Raw genomic sequence first — 21,931 nt, 5'->3', positions numbered from 1 at the left:
AAGATGTTGTAAATAGAACTCATCTTCGAGCCTGTCTCTCTTCTAGATCTAGATGAATGATAATATACTGGAACGTTTCTCAGCGGGGAGCGATCAGTGACTCCTTCCATGTTTTGTTTCTCCAGGAAATGCCGATATCTGCACCCCCAGTAAAATCAAGTGTGTTGACAAAGCGCTGGGTAAGACATCTTCCTTTCGTCATTGTTATGAATCGATGCCCCTAAGTGAACCAACTCTGTAAAAATCATCCGTAACTCAGAATGAATATTTACACAACACAGAAATATTAGGTTTTCAAATGTACCCACCCCCCACCCACCCATCCACCCACCCACCCCAACACTCCTGGAGGGTGCAAAATGAAACAGATTGTGGAATGAAATTGCTTTTACGTCGATATGTCAATTGTTGTTGAGAGCTGAGAGTGTCTGTGCCGTGCCTGTGCCGTGCCTGTGAGTGACAACGTGTTGCCTAGCATCTGCCTGCTCCTCCATGTTTTCCGGCGTTTTCTCTCACAGTAATTTGATACTTCCACACGGACACCTCGGTGGTGCACGTCCCTTCTGGGCCGAGGTCCAGTTATCACAGAGCAGAGACGCCTTGTTTCAAAGTTATTATATCACCGCCGTAAAAGACCCCGGTTTATTATGTGATAGGAGATGTATCAGTACAATTATGTTCTCCTAGCCTAATAAGCCAGGAATTTAATTATCTACCTCTTCAAAGGAAATCCAGCCTCATTTAATGGGTGGGTGAGCTAAATCTAGATATATCTTTCAAGAATGGTTCATATTTATGCCAGCTGTATTTTCCACTCAAATAACCTGGAATAAATGCACACCTTGTGAAAGGTAATAACCTAATCCATATGTATTTATTATATCAATATTTGTATTATGATTTTTTTATTGTATATATTTATATTTATTTTATATAGGCTAGTTGATTTCCCCTCCCCCTCAGTCCAAGAATAGATTTAGTGCTGCCCCTGCATACAAATAACCTCATTATAAGTGTTAGAAAACACATAACTCACCAAATATGAATCGCTGTTATCAGGTCATACACACAGGCATTATTTTTTCGTGGAATTGAATTTTGTTGTGAATAGAGGGATAGAAATAAGCTGTGCATTGTGGTCTGTGTTTAGTGTATGTATTTGGCATTTTTCTAAATGTGGACATGTTTGCTTTTAGTGCTAAGCTAAGAATAAGTGTTAGGAGTGTGTGTGCGCGTGCGTGTGTGTGTGTGTGTGTGTGTGTGTGTGTGTGTGTGTGTGTGTGTGTGTGTGTGTGTGTGTGTGTGTGTGTGTGCATTGGTGCATGTGTGTACAAGTACTCTATTGGTGTGTGTGTGTGTGCTGATATATAGAAGCTTGCACAGATCTCATTTTGCATTATGTGCCCTGTTGGCAACGTTAGATCATACTACCTTGGGTAACACTTTTCCTCTTATACCTATGTAGTAACATTGTAATTATTCTATTAACAACATTGTATTAGGTTGCTATCTAGTGGTTAAAGTAATTGCTGTAAGCTGCTGGTTATTTTGCTGTAAGTGCATAATTATGGAGTTGAGTGTTGTTTTGTTAAAACAAGTTAAGGAACTCCTCGTTCGGTAAAATTACAAAGTAATTACTAGTTTACATATCCACATATACATGTACTAGATGTGACTAGAATAATTGTAATGTTGGTGCACGAACTACATTTCTTTGTCTCAGTACTTGTGCTCTGTTCAGTGACAATAAAGTCATTTAAAAAAGACTGACACTTTGGGGCGCTTGGTGGCATAGCACACTAAGACGTCAGCCGTGTAATCGCAGGGTCCCCAGTTTGATTCCGGCCGTCGACATGTCCTGCATGTCATCCCTCCTCTCTCTCTCTCACCCATCCTTCCTGTCAATCTCTACTGTCTCTATCCCAATAAAGCAGAAATGCCCACCAAAACATACTCATCACCTTCTTAAAATAATGGCTTAAGTCGCTTTTGAGCGAATGTCATATATCGTGAGCTTAGAATGATAAGGTTCTACATTTTAAAAATAACACCACACAGGCATTAATAAACACCTAATGGATCAGATTATGTAAAAAAAACTAAATTTTTACCAAAAATGGATAGAACGTTTTTTTTCTCGCAAAACTTGAAAATATGACTTCAGCCATTATTTTAAGGTGATGTTATTAAAAAAGCATACTTAAAAAAACATACTTATAAAAACGTACTTGAAAAAAACATACTTATAAAAACATACTTAAAGAGTCTGCCGCTGTGTCCCGTGTTGCAGCAATGCTTCAGAAGAGCACAGGGGACACGTGTCCCTGCGAGACGCCCTGCAACCTGACACGCTACGGGAAAGAGCTCTCTATGGTCAAGATCCCCAGCAAGGGCTCCGCACGCTACCTGTCCAGGAAATACGACAAGACAGAAGACTACATCAGGTACATGTTAGGGGCAGTTGTGGCTCGGGAGGTAGAGCCGGCGTCTAATGATCGCAAGGTCGGCAGATCGGCGGTTTGAGCCCCGGATGGCCACATGTCGAAGTTTTCCTGGGCAAGACACTGACTTAACCCCAAATTTCGCCCAATGAGTGGGCTGGTCGGTGCCTTGCATGGTAGCTTGCCGCCATTGGTGTGTGAATGTGTGTGTGAATGGGTGAATAAGAGGCCGTTGTAAAGCGCTTTGGAGTAAGGCGCTATGTAAGTCAGTCCGTTTACCATTTATCAGTTATGAGGTAGTCTATATCAGGTATGAAGTAGTCTATATCAGGTATGAGAGGTATATATAAGATATATTTTAGAGACTATACACTGGCTTCCTGTTAAGTTCAGTTAAGTTCTGTTGAGACCTTTTGCTATTAGCACAATAGAGCTCTCAGGTCTTCTGACGCTGGTTTTCTCAAAAAAAAACTCTCAATGTACAATACAATAGATTTAGTGAGGCTGCATTCTCATTTTATGCACCCAAATTGTGGAATGCACTACCAGTTTACATTAGGGATGCATTTACATTAGGGATTAGATATTGCCTTTAAATTACTAAATAATTAAATTATGATTATATAATGATTAAAGCACTTTGAGCTGCAACGTTTGCAGGAAAGGTGCTATACAAATAAAAGTTGTTATTATTATTATTATTATTATTGTTATTATTATTATTATTATTATTGTTGTTATTATTATATCAGGTGTGAGGTAGTCTACATCAGACTCACCCCGGCCTCCCTCTCTGGGGCTGACTAATCACCATGCTGATGTTCAGTGAATCACCACTACCGCTGTTAAACCTTAAACCCCCCCATAACCTGACTACCGTTAACTTGATTCATTTTAATTGCTTAGAGGCATGAAAGTGCTATACTGACAATTTATGGTGAGCATAAAAATGACATGGTATAGTAGTATGCGTTTTTTTCCGGGGAATATCCTGGAAGGTTTATGCTGGGAGAGGACGTGCAGTTTTGTTATTCTCTGAGGAATAGTGAATCACTAAGCTGCTATAAATGTATGCTATGTTCTCTGTTCTGTCACCTCTCCAGAGACAACTTTCTTGTCTTGGATATCTTCTTTGAGACTCTCAACTACGAAACAATTGAGCAGAAGAAAGCGTACGACGTGGCAGGTTTACTAGGTGAGTTCCTCTTCCATCTGTCATGCACCAGAATCAGAGAATCACAATCAGAATCGCTTTTATTACATCTCAATGTAGCTCAAAGTAACACAAGGGTACAATTCTTTGGCTTTGGATTTTCAACATTGCAGCATCGATATACAAAATCACAATAATAAGTAAAGTGAATAAGTAAAATAAGTAATACTACAGTAATAAAGTGATGGCCATGTTCTCTTTTTTATTCAAAGCTTATTGTGTTTGGTATTCCATATTAATAATAATAATAATAATACATTAGACTTATATAGCACTTTTGTAGACACTTAAAGATGCTTTACAAACTGAAAAGATAGAGTACCGGGTAGTAGTAATAAAAAGAAACCAAAAATAAATAAAAGAAAGTATAGAAGCCTAATTAAGGTAGTGCTGGGGACACATGGGAAGGGGAGGGGGAGAGGGTTAACTGGTGAAGGCGAGCTTGAAGAGGTGGGTTTTGAGGGCCTGTTTAAATGTTGGGAGGGTGTTGGCCTGTCTGATGTGGTTGGGGAGGGCGTTCCAGAGGGACGGGGCTGCGGCTGAAAAGGCCCTGTATGGGATTTGGCATGTCCTGTAATGGTGGAACCATATCAGAAGACAAAGTCACTTTTCTTTTTGTTCAGGTGACATCGGTGGCCAGATGGGCTTGTTCATTGGAGCCAGCATCCTGACAATCTTAGAAATATTGGATTATATGTACGAGGTATGTTGTCTTTCTTTTTCATATTATGTACGTATGTAGGTGCTATTTGTATGAGCCTCTCTCAAAGTGACAAACCGTAAAATGTCAACTTGTCATACCAGGGTTCCCGCGCTGGTCTTAAAAAGCCTTTAAGTAAAAAATCCAGCAATTCATAAGGCCTAAAAAGGTCCCAAATTTCAGTTATTCGGTCTAAAAATGAGATGCTAGTTCTTAAAAATGAGATCCTGCAAGGAAATCAGTCCGACCACATCTATTTACGCAGGAATTAATCAAGCTGGAACCAAAAAAATGCCAATTCGCTTCCTTTTTTGTCTGTATGGCAGTGAAATCCCTAATTTCATCACCTCGAGGATGACAAAAAGCTATCATATGGTGTCGCGAACAGGTCTAAAATTCTACCCAAAGAGGTCTTAAAAAGGTCTTAAAAGGTCTTAAATGTGACTTGTTGAAACTTGTAGGAACCCTGTCATACACTGTGAACCTGTAAGGGCGACCTCCATCAGTGTCATGGGTGTGTTTCAGCCCTCTCAACAGTAATGTGAGGCCCTCGCCCTGCTAATGTCAATTACGGGGGTGTTTAAGGATTTGGCTGGTGTGTTTGAGGCTAATGATATGGAAATCCTACGCTGAGCTCGGAGACATGTCAGAGTGAACTCCTGACTCTGCTTGTTCTTTGCCATCAACCCCACCCCCTCCCTCCATCCCTCCATCCCTCCTTCCCATCCTCCCTCCCTCCCTCCCTCTCTCCTTCCCATCCTCCCTCCCTCTCTCCCTCCTCCATCCCTCCATCCCTCCCTCCCTTCATCCATCCCTCCTTTCCATCCTCCCTCCCTCCCTCCTCCTTCCCATCCTCCTTCCCTCCCTCCCTCCTCCTTCCAATCCTCCCTCCCTCCCATCCTCCCTCCCTCCCTCCCTCCCTCTATCCTTCCCATCCTCCCTCCCTCTCTCCCTCCTCCATCCCTCCCTCCCTCCCTCCCTTCATCCATCCCTCCTTCCCATCCTCCCTCCCTCCCTCCTCCTTCCCATCCTCCCTCCCTCCCTCCCTCCTCCTTCCAATCCTCCCTCCCTCCCATCCTCCCTCCCTCCCTCCCTCCCTCTATCCTTCCCATCCTCCTTCCCTCTCTCCCTCCTCCATCCCTCCATCCCTCCCTCCCTCCCTTCATCCATCCCTCCTTCCCATCCTCCCTCCCTCCCTCCTCCTTCCCATCCTCCCTCCCTCCCTCCCTCCTCCTCCCTCCCTCCCTCCCTCCCTCCATTCGGCCGCTTGTTGAACCCAGGTGGTCAAGCACAGACTTCAGCGTCTACTGAGGCCACAGAAGGAAGAGAAGAAGCAGCAACAGCAACAGCAACAGCAGGCCAGTACCGTGGCGACGGTGGTGTTGGAAGAGATGAAAGCCAAGGTGAGAGTCCTCGCTCGGCGGTTTGAGAGTGACACCGTGCGTAGCCCTTTGTACTTCCTCAGCTCTGCGCGGGAAGAAGAAGAAAATAGCCCAAAGCAACAGGAGCCCGCTGAGCCGATGGAGTTGTGATTACATTGTTCTGTGTCATCCTCGGGAGCCCTAATCGCTACAAATCTACTTTCCCCCCTTAGGAAATCAAGTTTAATCTGTGTTTTTTTATTTTTATCCCATTGCACAGGATTAGGTTACATGCCACCAGAAGCTACACGACCTAGATATGATCAGTTTGGTTTATCGAGCCAAAGTAACATACTTTTGACATGATTATTATAGTATTATTAGCTGTGTTATCTAATTGTAATTCATTTATTCCCATCAGGAGTGCAGCAGCGACATGACTCGGAGTAACCCTGAAGGAGCGTACGCCAACACCGTCCTACCGAACCACCACCGCCACCACGGGATCCACGGGGTGTTCGAAGACTTCGCCTGCTAGAAGCCAGCGGGCGTCCCAGCCCCTGGTGACAACAGGAGATGTGAGCTCTCTGTTCTGTGATTGGGCGAAAACTAACAGACCCTCGGACCCTCAGCTCTACACACCATCTTTTGCTGTCATCAGTGAAAGCTACAGCCAAAGTTTGATATAGACACCAAACCTGTGCTGCTTAACAGACCACTGTTGCGTGGAAAGGCACAGATTGGACGCCACACTCACTGTCCAGCTGGGGACATTCACCTTTGTTCCTCGTCGATCGGGAAGCGAGCCACGCTGCGTTTTCTAGACCATTAGCTTTGGTATGTGGTCGCCACGGGGGGGGGCAAGGAAAAGGAGTGCATGTCATCTTGATCCAGTTTATACTCAAATAATCTGATTTATCTATCCCCCTCCATTACCCTCTGCCGGTAGCTCCCTTACACGCGTTCCTCTATGTTCTCACACAGCGACACCCTACTATTTTGAAGCGACATATCATTGTACATTATGTAATTATTTAATGACACCTCTATATTGTATACAAGATGAGAATAGCAAGGAGGGATGGCCACAGTCACCCAGGCAGTGTCAAATTGTTTTCAAACAAAACCAGAGGAAGTTGAAGAAGAAGAAGAAGTGGTCTTCTAGCGTGCTAAGAACATACTACCCTCGCTTTTATGATAGCTAGCACATCTTACCGCCTACTGTATTTCACCATGTCTGCGCTGTGGTAAAGGTGCGTTAGAGAGTAGCATTATACTGTATCTGTACATAGAGGTCCAACCTTAACACAAAGAGAAAGTACTGTTTTAAATGGTTGATGATTATTCTAATTTAATATAACTTCTGTAATATATTTTTTGGTAATTTTATTTATATATATTTTAGAAATGAGGTTTTGGAAATTATAGCAGTTATGATTGTAGCAATCACATTGACTTCTTGTTTCAACCTGTTATGAAAGATAATGATTAAAACGCGTTAGCTTCAAGCAACACTATGTATTACGGTTAAAGTTAGTTCTGAAAGATTCTTAAAGATAAACATCTAAAAATGTAATAATTTTACAAACACATTTACATAAAATGCACTATAATAAAGAATAGCAACAAGCTTGGCACTGGTAAACCTTATACAGTACATCTGGACCTCTGCTAAAACTGCGGTCGATTACAGACCCCCCCCTCCTACTTATGAATACTTAATGTTATCCAATAAAGCCCTAATAATAAGTGTGACAAGTCAATGATCTAACACCTTAAATCCAAAGCAATCATTGAGAGGTTGAATGCTATTTGGCCAAAGCATTCCCTTTTTCTGTAAGCCCGTACAGCAGCGGAAAAAAGGTTACCCGTTATTCACGGATCTGCCGTCCATTAGCATGCGTGCTTGTGTGCGCGCGCACTATATAATACACATCATTGAGCACATTCGACAGAGTGAAGCTGAGCTGCTCTATTTAAAGACTGGGCCAGAGGAGTCTTTTCAAAAAAAGTAGGAAGTTGTTGGAAGTAAAGTGGCTTCCAAAATTACTGTTCTTTGTCCCCCCTGTGCTACGGGCCCGGATACCGCAACGGTGGAGCCAGGGCCGGAACGGTGCTGTGGACTCTCTGGAGTGAAACAGCCCTCTCACTGACAGACCGATCACTTTGAGTACTCTATTTCCTGACAATCCACTGCGGGGTCTTATGACCTTCACCCATTTCTTGGACTTTTATTGTCTTCTTTACTTATACTGTATACAGCAGCATACACCATCACATAGATAGATATCAAGATGTTTGAATACAACTTCTATTTCTTAACCCTTTTTTGTTTGTTTGTTTGTGGATCTTTGGTTTGTGATCTTAATATGGTAGTCGTTGCACAGTAGTCGAGTGCTCTGTCTGTCTGTTGGAATTGTGTCCACCATGAAAATGACAATGTTATTATCAGCACACAGAGACACTCCACCTCCCTCCCTGTCAAGTAATCATGGCTCGTACATGGCTGTTTAATATTCATAATCATGTGTCGCTATGACATTTTCAAAGGTTCCCTCTCACCAGTCTCTGATGGCGTCCCGTTACTGGCTAGGCATAACAATCTCCCCCCTGCTCTCATCAATAATGGTATGAACTGACAGGCCACTTTCACACGGGCTGCTGGACTAGAGAGCGTCGTACAGGGGGGAACATAATCAGTAATGCTTCATTTGTTACCTTATCGTTTAAGTATGCATAGGTTCTATAGGTCCCCGTCGTCAGAGCCTGTATTCCCTACTACAGCACTCACTGCAGGTGTTGTCGGCAGGTAGCCTAAGGGGTTAGAGAGGGCCGGCCCAGCGATCGATAGGTCGCTGGTTCGATCCCCACCCCAGGAGGGAGCTGGATGTGAGTTGGTGACTGGGAGGGGTTGCTGGGATTCATATCTAAGGTGCTTAACACTGCCGTTGTGCCCTTGAGCAAGGCACTTAATCCCGTAACTATTCCAGGGGTGCCCCCAAGAAGGCCGACCCTGTGCCCAGAGTCCAGAGCTCTGTTCTCCCTGGGGAGGGGGGGGGGGGGGGGAGACGTGTGCACAAACAACATTTTGCTGTCTCAGTACTGCAATGAGAATAACAACAATACAACACTGAAAATAAACTGTAACATAAGGAAATCATTAGTAGAGGAAATAAGAGACATGGTAGAACAGAGAAACCAGTGTGGAGCCAGTAGTAGTGAGTAGATTAAAATAAGACGGATAAAGAGAATGCTAAAAGATAAAAAGGTATGTCTTTGAAAGGTGTCCACAGGTTGTGACGCCCTCAGCTCATCTGGCAGGCTGTTCCAGAGACGAGGACCAGAGAGACTAGGATGTCCATGATCAGGCCTGTATGCCCTACAGCACACACTGTAGATGTGTCCATCATCAGAGCCTGTACGCCCCCAGCACATTGATGTGCTCTGTGTAGCACCTGACCCGCCTAAGAATGTGTGCAAGGAATTAGTAAATCAATTGGGCATTGCAGTTGCATTTGTGACTACTGCTGTTTAACCCAATGCTGGGAAGAGCTAGCATAGAGCGAGGCTAGAGCTAGCGTAGCACATTTACCCCCTGGAGAAGCTGCTATTGGATTCCCCCCCCACTACTATTTTAACATTTCTGAATCTACCTCTTCTCTTTGTCTCCTTTTCTTTCTTTCTTTCTTTCTTTTATTCTTTTCATTCTGTAAAACTTCTTCTGCATATTGTATATTCACCAAAACTAAAATCAAGTTCTCTGTAATATTGTGTATTGCTAATTTTGTCGCATTTCGAACTGAATGTTCCACATAAGACAGCAGGCAACAGGGGGTCATCGTCAGAATGACACGTCAGAGTAACACCACCATGCAGCCGGAGGACACACACACGGAAATGGACAATTCACTCAGATAACAACCAACACTGGAGACATTTTGTACAGAAGTCTGCTATTGTGACTGTTTCTTCTGTTAGAACACATTTTATAAATGTTATGGTAAGTACAACAAATATTAAAGTTTAGATTGTTAAATGAAATGACTCCTCTATGATCTGTATCGCAGATTAACTTATCCACCTGCGTGATTGACGTGTTTATTTCCAACAGAGTGCTTTAATCCTGAGCCGTGTCAGACCATGCCACTCACTGCTGTGACCTTTTGATATTCCTTGTGAATTTCGGAGAGACCGTCAACAAGGACGTATACATTCACTGGCAGGTTGGTTCAATAACAGAACATGAACAGAACAGGCTACAGGCATAATGCATCCCCCATGAAGAGACACAACATATGGAATCATGCATAGCAATAGTGCAACGCAAATAATATGTCAACAATATCTAAGTGTGACTGAACCGTTTGTCCCCAGAGCAACAGGCACATTTTTTACGAAACGACATAAAAAACAGACGTTAAAAGTTTGACTTGACTTGACTTCTCAGTTTTACTGCCACCAGTTGTCTGAATTCTTTGAATGCCCTTCTGGCCTGTGTGAAGAGAAAGTCCAGGGTTTTCTATGTAAAATGGAGTACGAAAATAATGACATACAATTTACTCTCCGCTGCCCTGTAGTTAAGTGGTGTCACGGCGTGCCTGAGGGTAGTCTGTACGGCTCTTTAAATACACGAGCTATAAATACTGTTAGGCAGTTTCCCTGCTTCTTTCCAACTGACAATACAACAAAATCAAACAACAATGTTTCCAGGTAGGCTACCTCATTATATCTTCTCAGGGTCATGTATGTGTTAAACATACTGTTCTGTGGAGACAGGCAGGTATATAATGAGTACTGTATACTGGTGCAGAGAATGAAACGTGTGGTTTTAAACCTGAGGGAAACTGCTTTGTGATAACATGTCCTAAACCCACACAGTTTCACACAAGGTTGATAGGAGTTCACTTCGGTCCGGGGGAGAGAGGCTGAATTAAGCTGTGCACTGTTGCTGACACCTAAAGGACAACCTGGGCTTTGTAGCCTCAACAGCCTTTTCCCAACCGTTAAGATCTCCTCGCGTCCTCTCCTCTGTCTTCCACTCGCTTCCTCCTCTAAAAGCGTTGGAGGATATGTAAGGGGAGGAACCTAGATCTTCTCCCTCCTAGGGCCTCCCTACTCCCTTACTCCCTTGTACAGTTTCTCTACTGTACATAAATGTAAAAAAACTAAACTGAATTCTTCCTTCTTCTAGCATTATAACTACCAAAGGCCCCTGGTCCTAGCATAATGACTTGTTATGATGATGACTGATAAATAGATGATTCACTTACTTAGTCAAATGTATTTGTTGTAAGTCGCTTTGGATAAAGGCGTCTGCTAAATGCCAAAAATGTAAATGTTGATCTTCTCCCCCGATGCTTTTTCAGTAGGACGTGATTGGACGACGATTGTGAGAGTGAGAGGAATAGTGTGGCTAACAGTTGAGAGGCTAAAGGCTTAAGGCTAATGACAGTAACGCAGCTGGCCCCTTCAATCACCACCCAACAGCACATTTAAAGAAGAAACAAGAGACACATGTTCATACTTAAATATTGTTTATTTCATAATTACATTAATTCACAGTTCATTGATTTCAGTATACCCATTGGATGTTTTATCGACATATTTCTTGGGATAGTAATGAAATATTTTAAAGTAAAATGTGAATAATACAAAATGTTTGTAACAGAAAAAAGAACCAATGCGTACAGTATTTTAGTTTTCTAGTAGTGCCTGAAGGTGTGACCATCTTGTTGGACTGTATTAACAACTATTCGTAGACAGGGCAAAACAACATTCAAAGTTGGTGCTGTACAGTATGATTACCTATGGGGGGGGGGGGGGCAGCCGGCGGCCTGCGGCTGCTTTGGGAGGATATGGATTTAATTCCAGTCTGTCACCAATTCTCAATTAGATGAGAAATGGATTTGATTAGCGCCAAACATTGTAAACCTATTGAAGCACACTACTGCACACTTCAAATGACTGGTCAATACATGATTGATCAAGGGTGGCAGAATCCAATGTATGGAGTTGTACTAGTAGTAAAATAGATAATACTCAACAGCCAAGGCTTAAAACACAAAGCAGGATTGGTCTATATAACTTTATCATCTCAATATTACAGTCTGTATACACAAGACCATAACAAGGGATTTGTCATGAACATTTCAGAACAAGTATTATACATACACACATGCACGCACACGCACACACACGCACACACACACACACACACACACACACACACACACACACACACACACACACACACACACACCCAATACAATGGAAATCTCTATTTGAACTTCAGCATTCAGAATTTGCACAATGTAATCTCATATGGTCTCTAGTGAAAGAATATACATACAAGCATTTTGAATTCAAAACCACTCGCAAAATCTGGATACAGGTAAAAATCATCTGGATATACAGGTAAAATCTGGATTTACAAGGGACATTTCTCTTATTATTATTATTATTATTTGTATGCATTAATTTCAAGACAGATTAAAAGTGTTCGTATTGTTTCTGTCAGCACAATACAATACAGTATACATTGAATGTAATAAATGTACAGTGTATTCAATCAACACAAAAAACAGCATCTGTGAGTTAAGTCTTGACATAGGCCGTGTCAGGTACAGTGTGGTAACGTAGGATATTGTCATGGTAACAGTTTTATAAATATTATTAATAACATGTTACTGTACTTGCAGTACATGTCAAATAACTTAAATACTGTCCCAGGTTAGACAGCTATCCAAATGCGTCATATAATCTTTACAGTATTGCACATATTTAACTTAAGCTGATGATTCAAACTCAGTTTTGAGTACCTGCACCACTCGATAGAAAAGGCCTCTGGTTGAACAAAACTGGCGGTGAATTTGGGATGTACATGTTGAGCTGTTGGTTTTATGCTAGACTTTTACGAACAAAGTCGTTATAATCACAAGTAAGTACAAAGCCTACATAATAGTTTCACAAACGGTATTAACGCTGATGATAATAGTAACAATGCATTAAGTTGAGAACTGTAGAAATGCTGATGGCAATTTCATTTCTGACGATGTATCTTTTTAGGAATATTTTGTCAAAAAATAAATGTAACATTCATGTAACGTTGACTACAACTAATACACACAATGTATCACAATCATTGTTGCCATTAACAACTACATTCTTAAAACTTCAACCAATTCAAACACTTTCAATTTAAATAATCAAACCAGCTGGGAGATGAGGTCTTGTCTGGAAGCCCTATCAAGAAACAGGAAGTTAGCGCTGAACGCTAGCCTGGACTTGTATAGATCTGCCGTAGTCTCTCAAGTACTCTTACACAGGTAGTCTCAAACACAAAGTGAGCTGATTGTACTGGGTTGTACACATCTACTAGCTTTGTTAGGACTTCTACTTTTGGCTACATACAGTAGTGACATATTGGGCCGGTTTCACTGAGGTCTTAAGTCTAGTCCAGATTTAAATCACACATGCAATGGAAAAATCTCCATTGAGAATGCTTTTTAGTCTAGGATTAGTCTGAATCTGCATCCGTGAAACCAGCCCCGACTGTCTCATCCTCTCAATCCAGCAGTCATCTCAGAATCCGTTGGAATACAACGGCGCCAGAATGACATGCTTCCAATAGAGTTCAGTAAAAAGATGATTTCCCCTCACGGCAAGACACAAGGCTTTACTACAGTAAAGTGACACCAAATATCTTACAAAAAAAAGGTATTTCTGATGTTCGCTATGCTTATAAAAATGATACAATGTGTAATATAGGATAAAACTGTATACGTGCTCTATACATTTTACCTGAAATATTTGTTTGCACGGAAATATGAAAGACAGAAAAAAAAGTATTAAAAATGTATGAAAAAGGCACGCAGATTGAAATGTGCTTTGGTAGTGATTAATTAAACTGCAAAGGAACAAGTATTAAAAGCTGTGCATGTTTAAAGCCATACCTTCAACAGTCACTTCAAAGGTGGAACAATATAACAAAACACTGAAAAGGCGGCCTATTATAACCACCTAATTATAAGGTTTGAAATGATTTAATTGCTATGTAATTTGGACTACGTCGACATTTGGTTCCAGCATCTCTTTTTGTATTGACAGCACATTTATATTGTAAACATTAAGTAAAAAGTTTCCTCAGGAATGTACTGCATTTATTTTTTTAAACGCACACACCCACACACCTCACTCACTCACTCACTCACACACACACACACACACACACACACACACACACACACACACACGCACACACAGACACACACATGGTTCAAGGGGAGTGTTCAAGTGCTATTTCCTTGCTCTGGATCAAACAACAGTATGGCGAGTTGGGAGCGCGAGCCCAGGCCGTGGAGGTTGCTCTGGACACACCTGTGGTAGATGTCTTCGCTGAGCCGGGGGTTGCAGGCCTGGTGGCGGTACTGCTGGTGCAGCGCCGGCTCGATGGCCCTGAAGACGTGCAGGGCGGAGTACTTGACGAACATGTCGTAGATGTCCAGGTTCTCCAGGATCTCCTCGTTCTCCTGCACGTCGGCGGCCATGCGCGTGCGCGTCGACATGTAGTCGGAGTTGTAGAAGCACGCCTCGTCGAAGGAGTTGCGGTCGAAGAGGCCCGCCTCCCTGACCAGATCCACCGTAGCCGGGGGCTCCAGGTTGTGGTAAGCGATATCTGGGTGGAAGTCCTGGAAGTGGATGGGGAAGAACACCTGCCAGTTGTTGATGGAGTTCATGCGGCAGCGGTTGAGGAACTCTGCGTTGACGTTGGAGTTGATGCTGGCGACGAAGAACAGCGTGTCGACCGGGTGCTTCTTGGAGATGATGTCCATGAATTTGATCTGAGAAGGAGTTTCGGTCTTGACGCTTATCCAAGGGATCTTCACCGCAGGGTACTTGCGCTCGTAAGCGTTTATCTGCGTTTTAACGCTGGCGAAGATGTCGTTCTGGTTGACCTGCTGAGCCTCCAGCGGGTCGTAGATGAACAGGAACGTCAGGATGGCGTTCTCGCTAGTCTCGAATGCGTTGGCGGCGAACACCTCGAAGAAGTGGTTGACGAAACTCCGGTCTTGGAGGGTCAACGGCAGTATGATGTGAACTCTGGTGGCCTCGGTGACGTAGGGCATGGGGATGATCTCGATGCGGCTCAGGGGACGCACCAGGTGGACCCGCTTGGTGATGGATCGGCTGCGGCCCTTCTGGTTGACCACCTCCAGCTGCAGGTCCAGGGTGTACTCCATCCCTCGCGTGGGGTCGAAGCGCCGGTAGCCGTTGATCAGCTGCTGCTTCTTCAGGTGCAGGACGGGCTTGTACTTCTTGTTCAGCTCCCCCATGGCTATCTCTATGACGTCGGCCACGTCCATGCGGTCGATGCCGCTCAGTTCACACTTGGGGGAGCCGTCGGTGCAGGTGAACAGCTGGTCTTCCGTGAAGTAGTCCCACTTGAGCACCTCGAAGCGGGATTTCGGCTCGAAGGGAGGGGTGATCCCGACCGGCCACTGGGACGTCCGGTTGCCGTCGAAAGCGACTTCGCTGACGTTCTTTATCTCTGCCTGTAGAAAAACACCAGGAAAAAGATACACAATACCTTTAAAAGCAATCATCTGACAGTGATCCTATCAGACCATAATTAAAACCTGCTTATCTCCAACCCAGACAGTCGGGTCTCTAAGAATCATTTTTTTTATTTCACTGAAATAGATAACCCTCCCCCCCCACCCCCCCCCTTCGCCTTCGCTGCTTGATCTTAAATTAAAACCCAGACGAGGAGACTGACACCGGCGGTCTTACGCTACTGAACAGAGGATGTTTTGTGGCATTCGGGGAGACTCAGTTTACCTGCAAAGTCGCAATCTCATCATACGTCCTCTGGAGTTCAATCTCGGTGAAGTGGCGGTGCAGCTTGTACATCTGCTCGGGGTCAGACACCGGGTGGACAGTGAGGGCGTTCTTAAACTGCACGTTTTCCTCCTTGCTTGGATCCGAGTTCTTGCCCATTTCATAACGGTAGTACTGCAGCCCCTGAATACAAATGGACACACAGTTATTATTCCGCCAGTGACGGTGACACAGTGACGGTGACACAGGGAGAAATAATAGATGGTGGAAAAATAGACACAGACAGATAAGACGAAACTCTTTCAGGGATGGTCGAGAGGTGATAGAATTGTTTACTGGAAAATGGATTGCAAGGCTTCCTATCTTTTTGGATGTAGTAAATCAACGAAAGGAGAGACAGAAGAAAGTATAGAGGCGTGAAAAAAAAACTAACAGGATGTGGCAGAGGCAGATATACGTCTCTATAAGCTTGCCTCCCTCGGGCAGTTTGTCATATTTTCTCACTAAGAGACAATATTTCAGAGTGATACCCAGATATTTAGCCATGATGGTGCACCACTTTGACATAATGGATGTGAAGAGCTTTCCGTAATAGGAGTGTCACTATCTGTTTCCACAACAGATTAACCCCGTGACCCATGTCAGTCAAAAACAAATGGTGGGTTTGCCCACATGATACGGAGAAAACAAAAACAAAAAAAGATATCATTTTTCAGCAACGACTTTCTCTTTCTCACTGTAAGAGATGCAACAGCCACACTTGCTTGACTTTTAAATTACCCGAACCACATTTAAGAGGACGCCATTTTAAATGTGCTGACATTTCAGTGTTGGTTAAAGTGTTGAAATGAGACATAAAAAATAAGATGTCCACAAAAGTGGAATTCTCCCACAGTATATCTACTGTACGTGAATAGACTGAGACCTAGAGGGTTCCATCCTGAATGAAGACGACTTGATGATGAAGATCATACAGGACCAAATCAGTCATCATACGCAAAAATCTATACTAGGACCAGGTGCCATTCGCAGTCACATTGCTAGAAGAAGGAAGGATTACTTATTTTTGTTATTATAATAATAATAATTATTAACAACAGTAGAGGTAATGTACAGAGGGGTAGTGGGGGGTGAAGAGGTCTTTAGGAGGGACAATCAAGATGAGATGGGTCTCTTAATCTAAGAGGGCAGTCGTTTAGGATCGAGAGAAAGTAAGCACCTTAACTGCTTAGGAAAGTGTTGGAAGAAAAAGTGAATCCCAATCTCATCAGACTATTAAGGAATTAAACTGCTCGCTCCAATGAGCAGAGGGGAACACTGTTTGTCAACAGCTTAACAACTTCAGAATCCCCCCTAAAGTAAGAACCCAGCGCTGTCTGTGCCACACATTAGCTGATTATCTGTTATTATCAGCCAACTCAATCAGACCCACACCGCAGAGAATGCGGCACTTTGTTCTGTGTGTGTTACGCACACAGTTCGTAGAAACCGAGTCATTTTTGCTCCCAAGAATCCCCCTTCCACTCCCCCTGTCTCTCTCACACACACACACACACACACACACACACACACACTTCCCCCTCCTCAGATATGATGGCTCTGCAGGAGTTCTTCTGGCCCAGGGCAGCATGGTGACCAGGCTTAGATATGATGGCTCTGCAGGAGTTCTTCTGGCCCAGGGCAGCATGGTGACCAGGCAGCAGCTCTGCAGGAGTTCTTCTGGCCCAGGGCAGCATGGTGACCAGGCTTAGAGATGATGGCTCTGCAGGAGTTCTTCTGGCCCAGGGCAGCATGGTGACCAGGCAGCAGCTCTTCAGGAGTTCTTCTGGCCCAGGGCAGCATGGTGACCAGGCAGCAGCTCTGCAGGAGTTCTTCTGGCCCAGGGCAGCATGGTGACCAGGCTTAGAGATGATGGCTCTGCAGGAGTTCTTCTGGCCCAGGGCAGCATGGTGACCAGGCTTAGATATGATGGCTCTGCAAGGAGTTCTTCTGGCCCAGGGCAACATGGTGACCAGGCAGCTTAGATATGATGGCTCTGCTGCAGGAGTTCTTCTGGCCCAGGGCAGCATGGTGACCAGGCTTAGATATGATGGCTCTGCTGCAGGAGTTCTTCTGGCCCAGGGCAGCATGGTGACCAGGCAGCTCTGCAGGAGTTCTTCTGGCCCAGGGCAGCATGGTGACCAGGCTTAGATATGATGGCTCTGCTGCAGGAGTTCTTCTGGCCCAGGGCAGCATGGTGACCAGGCTTAGATATGATGGCTCTGCTGCAGGAGTTCTTCTGGCCCAGGGCAGCATGGTGACCAGGCTTAGATATGATGGCTCTGCTGCAGGAGTTCTTCTGGCCCAGGGCAGCATGGTGACCAGGCTTAGATATGATGGCTCTGCAGGAGTTCTTCTGGCCCAGGGCAGCATGGTGACCAGGCAGCAGCTCTGCAGGAGTTCTTCTGGCCCAGGGCAGCATGGTGACCAGGCAGCAGGAGTTCTTCTGGCCCAGGGCAGCATGGTGACCAGGCAGCAGGAGTTCTTCTGGCCCAGGGCAGCATGGTGACCAGGCAGCTCTGCAGGAGTTCTTCTGGCCCAGGGCAGCATGGTGACCAGGCTTAGATATGATGGCTCTGCAGCAGGAGTTCTTCTGGCCCAGGGCAGCATGGTGACCAGGCTTAGATATGATGGCTCTGCAGCAGGAGTTCTTCTGGCCCAGGGCAGCATGGTGACCAGGCAGCAGGAGTTCTTCTGGCCCAGGGCAGCATGGTGACCAGGCAGCAGGAGTTCTTCTGGCCCAGGGCAGCATGGTGACCAGGCAGCAGGAGTTCTTCTGGCCCAGGGCAGCATGGTGACCAGGCAGCAGTGAAACAAGCACTGTGTTTCTGTTAAGACTTTTAAACAAGATGGTTTCCTGCTCCAATGCCAAGCCACAGGGGGAAATGGAAGCACGCGTAGAGAGAGGGTATCTGAGGCAAAACGCCCAGGAAAACACTATGACCTAAACGTTTAATTACTCATGTTGAAATGTTTGTGAAGCGTAAAAGGTTTCTTCCCCATGGCTGGCAGTGGGGTTCACAAACAAGCCCCCCCTGCCTCTTACTGACTCTGGGACCTCCACTCCCCCTGTCACACAAACAAGCCCGCCCTGCCTCTTACTGACTCTGGGACCTCCACTCCCCCTGCCTCTTACTGACTCTGGGACCTCCACTCCCCCTGTCACACAAACAAGCCCCCCCTGCCTCTTACTGACTCTGGGACCTCCACTCCCCCTGTCACACAAACAAGCCCCCCCTGCCTCTTACTGACTCTGGGACCTCCACCCCCCCTGCCTCTTACTGACTCTGGGACCTCCACTCCCCCTGTCACACGCTGCCTCTTACTGACTCTGGGACCTCCACTCCCCCTGTCACACAAACAAGCCCCCCCTGCCTCTTACTGACTCTGGGACCTCCACCCCCCCTGCCTCTTACTGACTCTGGGACCTCCACTCCCCCTGTCACACGCTGCCTCTTACTGACTCTGGGACCTCCACTCCCACTGTCACACAAACAAGCCCCCCCTGCCTCTTACTGACTCTGGGACCTCCACCCCCCCTGCCTCTTACTGACTCTGGGACCTCCACTCCCCCTGTCACACAAACAAGCCCCCCCTGCCTCTTACTGACTCTGGGACCTCCACTCCCCCTGTCACACAAACAAGCCCCCCCTGCCTCCTGACTCTGGGACCTCCACTCCCCCTGTCACACGCGCACGCACGCAGACACACCCACACACACACAATTTATAGTGTATTATTATAGTGTACGTGCTTCACAGCCTCTAGCCCCCCTGCCTCACAGCCTACATAATTCACTGTTCTTTGTTGCTTATATATTGTTGTTTTTATGCCCTATGCACCAACCTTACCACGTACATTTCCTGTATGTGCAAAACAGACATGGTCAGATAAAAGAATTCGGAAGAAAATGACAGAATGACGGTCTGTTATTTGTGATATTGCTATTTTATATATTATTATTTTTTACATCCTACGACGACGATGAAGTCTAAAGTGCATGCAGCCCCTTTGGGGGAACTAAGGGTGAGACCGTAAACACAAACAGATTAGATGAATGCAGCTACGGCACACTCTCTGCTCTGGCACTGGGAAGGGCTGGGTGACAGGCGTCCGCTGGGGAGAACAGCGCTCTGTCACAGCAGAGAGGACACGCCACCTCTGGGACACGCTGGGAGAAGACAGACAGCTATCCCACTCTACAGAGAACACACTGCCAAAGCACGGTTTGTTTGCGGAGATTGCGACAGAAGCTGTAGAACACTGTTCTATTCTATCTGTGTGTTGGGGAGTTGGGGGAGTTTATTCCACCCTTGTGCTACTTAGTAAACTGACCGACATTAAATACGTAGTATTTTCTTTACAGCTACAATCTGGGGGAAGGGTTGTTAGGAGAGAGGAGTGAGTGGGGTTTAATGGGCGAGTTCTCATGTGGAACACACACAATTCCTCCTTCTCTGAATTCCATTCATATTCCAAGAACAAACGTGTTGTGAGGACAAGATCTACAAAATCAAACTTTCATAAACGATGCAGCCTTCAGACTATCAGATGATCAGGGAGATAGCAGTCTACTGGCATGAACGTTTACCATAGTGAAGACTTTCACCGAGCAGAAACGAGCTTTCTTTACAAGCTAAGCCGTCACAGATAAGGTTACATGGTGGGGACCATGCGGCGTAGCATTTATGACGGTAATTAAAAGTCAGAATCTGTTTCATCTTGTGAAATGTGAAATGCCACAGTACTTTGTGACAGTGACCATGTGGTTTCAAGGCAAGAGCAGTAACAAGACCCAAGACTCTCTTACTCAGAATCGGGGATCTTAAACCATGGAACAGAAATTCCCAAATAGATCTTGACTCCTGGTCCTGGCATAGATTGTTTTTCCTTCTGACGACTGAACTAGATGATTCACTCACTCAGACAAACGTACTTGTCGTTGTTAGTCGCTTCGGATAAAGGCGCCTGTGCTAAACGTCTAAAACGTCAACGTGATAGAAAACAACAACAACAACAACAACCAACAACAACAACATACCTCGTGCTCGTCCACACAGTTGGTGTTGGTGTAGTCGATGATGCACCTGCCGAGCCACTCGTCAGGCCTGGCGCTCAGGATGTCGTTCCTGCAGTTCTCCAGGAAGGGTTTGAGCCGCAGCAGCAAGGTGCGGGAGAGGAGGTACCCGAACCCCCCGTAGCAGTACCTCCCCTCCATCTCCCCGCCGATGAACTCCTCCGGGCTGCCCATGTACAGCTCCCTGTCCATGCTCAGGTGGCCCACCAGGGCGCGGATGCGGTCGGCCTGCGTGTACGTGTCGTCCTGGACGAAGTAGAACCAGTCGTACTCCTGGATGTTGTTCTCCAGGACGTACTTGACGGTCTGGAACATGTTCCAGATGAGCCTCTCGTCGCCGTGGGTGACCACGGCCATGCCGTGCGGGGTCTTGCGGTTGCGCGTGCCGGTGAAGAAGACGACCGCGTCCAGGTGGTGGCTGACGGTGCGGTTGACGGCCACGCCCAGGGTGTTGATGGTGTTCTTGGACGTCAGGACGCCGACGAAGAGGCGCTCCCGGATCCCCAGCTCTGAGCTGATGTACTTGGCCCTGGAAAAGAACACCCAAACAGTCTGATGTAAGTGAACTGCTACTACTTTCCCCCCCCCCCCAATTTTAAAGGTACAAAACAAGTGGAACAAGCAGCAATGCATTCAAAGTCATTTTTTCTGAGTGGGGCAGTCCCACTCATATTTTTCTTTTTATTGGGATGGAGACAGTAGAGATTGGCAGGAAGGATGGGTGAGAGAGAGAGAAGGAATAACATGCAGGATATGTCCCCGGCCGGAATCGAACCGGGAACCCTGCGGTTACATGGTCGGCGACTTAGTGTGCTACACCACCACAACAAAACAGTCTCATGTAGAACTACTACTTTTTTTTTCCTCCCAATTTGAAAGAAAACAAAACACAAAACAAGTGGAATAAGCAAGCCTATACTGCCATATACCATAAGCAGCTCAGTATTTCAATGATTTAGGACTGGATTTTGAAAGCCAATGAAGGCCCATCTCTTCAGGCTACATCTTAACTGTCCCTCCTAAAGACCTCCTCATCCCCACTACCCCCTGTACAGTTTCTCTACTATAAATAAATAATAAAATCATTTTTAAAAAGTAATTCTTCCTTCTTCTAGCGTGGTAACTGCCAATGGCCCCTGGTCCTAGCATAGATTAATTTTTATTATGATGACTGATGGATATATTATTCACTTACTTAGACAAATGTAATTTGTTGTAAGCCTAAGTGACTTTGGGTAAAGGCGTCTGCTAAATGCCAAAAAT

At 45.3% G+C, this 21,931-nt stretch overlaps 2 protein-coding genes across 2 annotated transcripts in view; one reads left to right on the top strand and one right to left on the bottom strand.

Annotated features, from left to right (window-relative positions):
* The window catches only part of asic4a (acid-sensing (proton-gated) ion channel family member 4a), an 81,743-nt gene extending 75,455 nt beyond the window's left edge, over nt 1-6,288 (top strand). Inside the window, exons 5-10 of the mRNA XM_080536183.1 lie at nt 126-179; nt 2,291-2,444; nt 3,545-3,636; nt 4,278-4,357; nt 5,635-5,757; nt 6,137-6,288. Of these exons, the coding sequence (XP_080392309.1) occupies nt 126-179; nt 2,291-2,444; nt 3,545-3,636; nt 4,278-4,357; nt 5,635-5,757; nt 6,137-6,253 (620 nt within the window). The 3' untranslated portion in view covers nt 6,254-6,288. The remainder of the gene's footprint in view (nt 1-125; nt 180-2,290; nt 2,445-3,544; nt 3,637-4,277; nt 4,358-5,634; nt 5,758-6,136) is intronic.
* A 4,950-nt stretch (nt 6,289-11,238) lies between these two features.
* The window catches only part of chpfa (chondroitin polymerizing factor a), a 13,111-nt gene continuing 2,418 nt past the window's right edge, over nt 11,239-21,931 (bottom strand). Inside the window, exons 2-4 of the mRNA XM_080536175.1 lie at nt 20,633-21,197; nt 15,553-15,735; nt 11,239-15,266 (exon numbers count right to left, since the gene is read on the bottom strand). Of these exons, the coding sequence (XP_080392301.1) occupies nt 14,004-15,266; nt 15,553-15,735; nt 20,633-21,197 (2,011 nt within the window). The 3' untranslated portion in view covers nt 11,239-14,003. The remainder of the gene's footprint in view (nt 15,267-15,552; nt 15,736-20,632; nt 21,198-21,931) is intronic.

This window comes from Nansenia antarctica (genome assembly GCF_963989245.1).
Source record: "Nansenia antarctica genome assembly, chromosome: 7".
NCBI classification, from domain to species: domain Eukaryota; kingdom Metazoa; phylum Chordata; class Actinopteri; order Argentiniformes; family Microstomatidae; genus Nansenia; species Nansenia antarctica.
The sequence above is the reverse complement of the archived record's forward strand: the minus strand, read 5'-3'. Positions and strand labels throughout refer to the sequence as shown.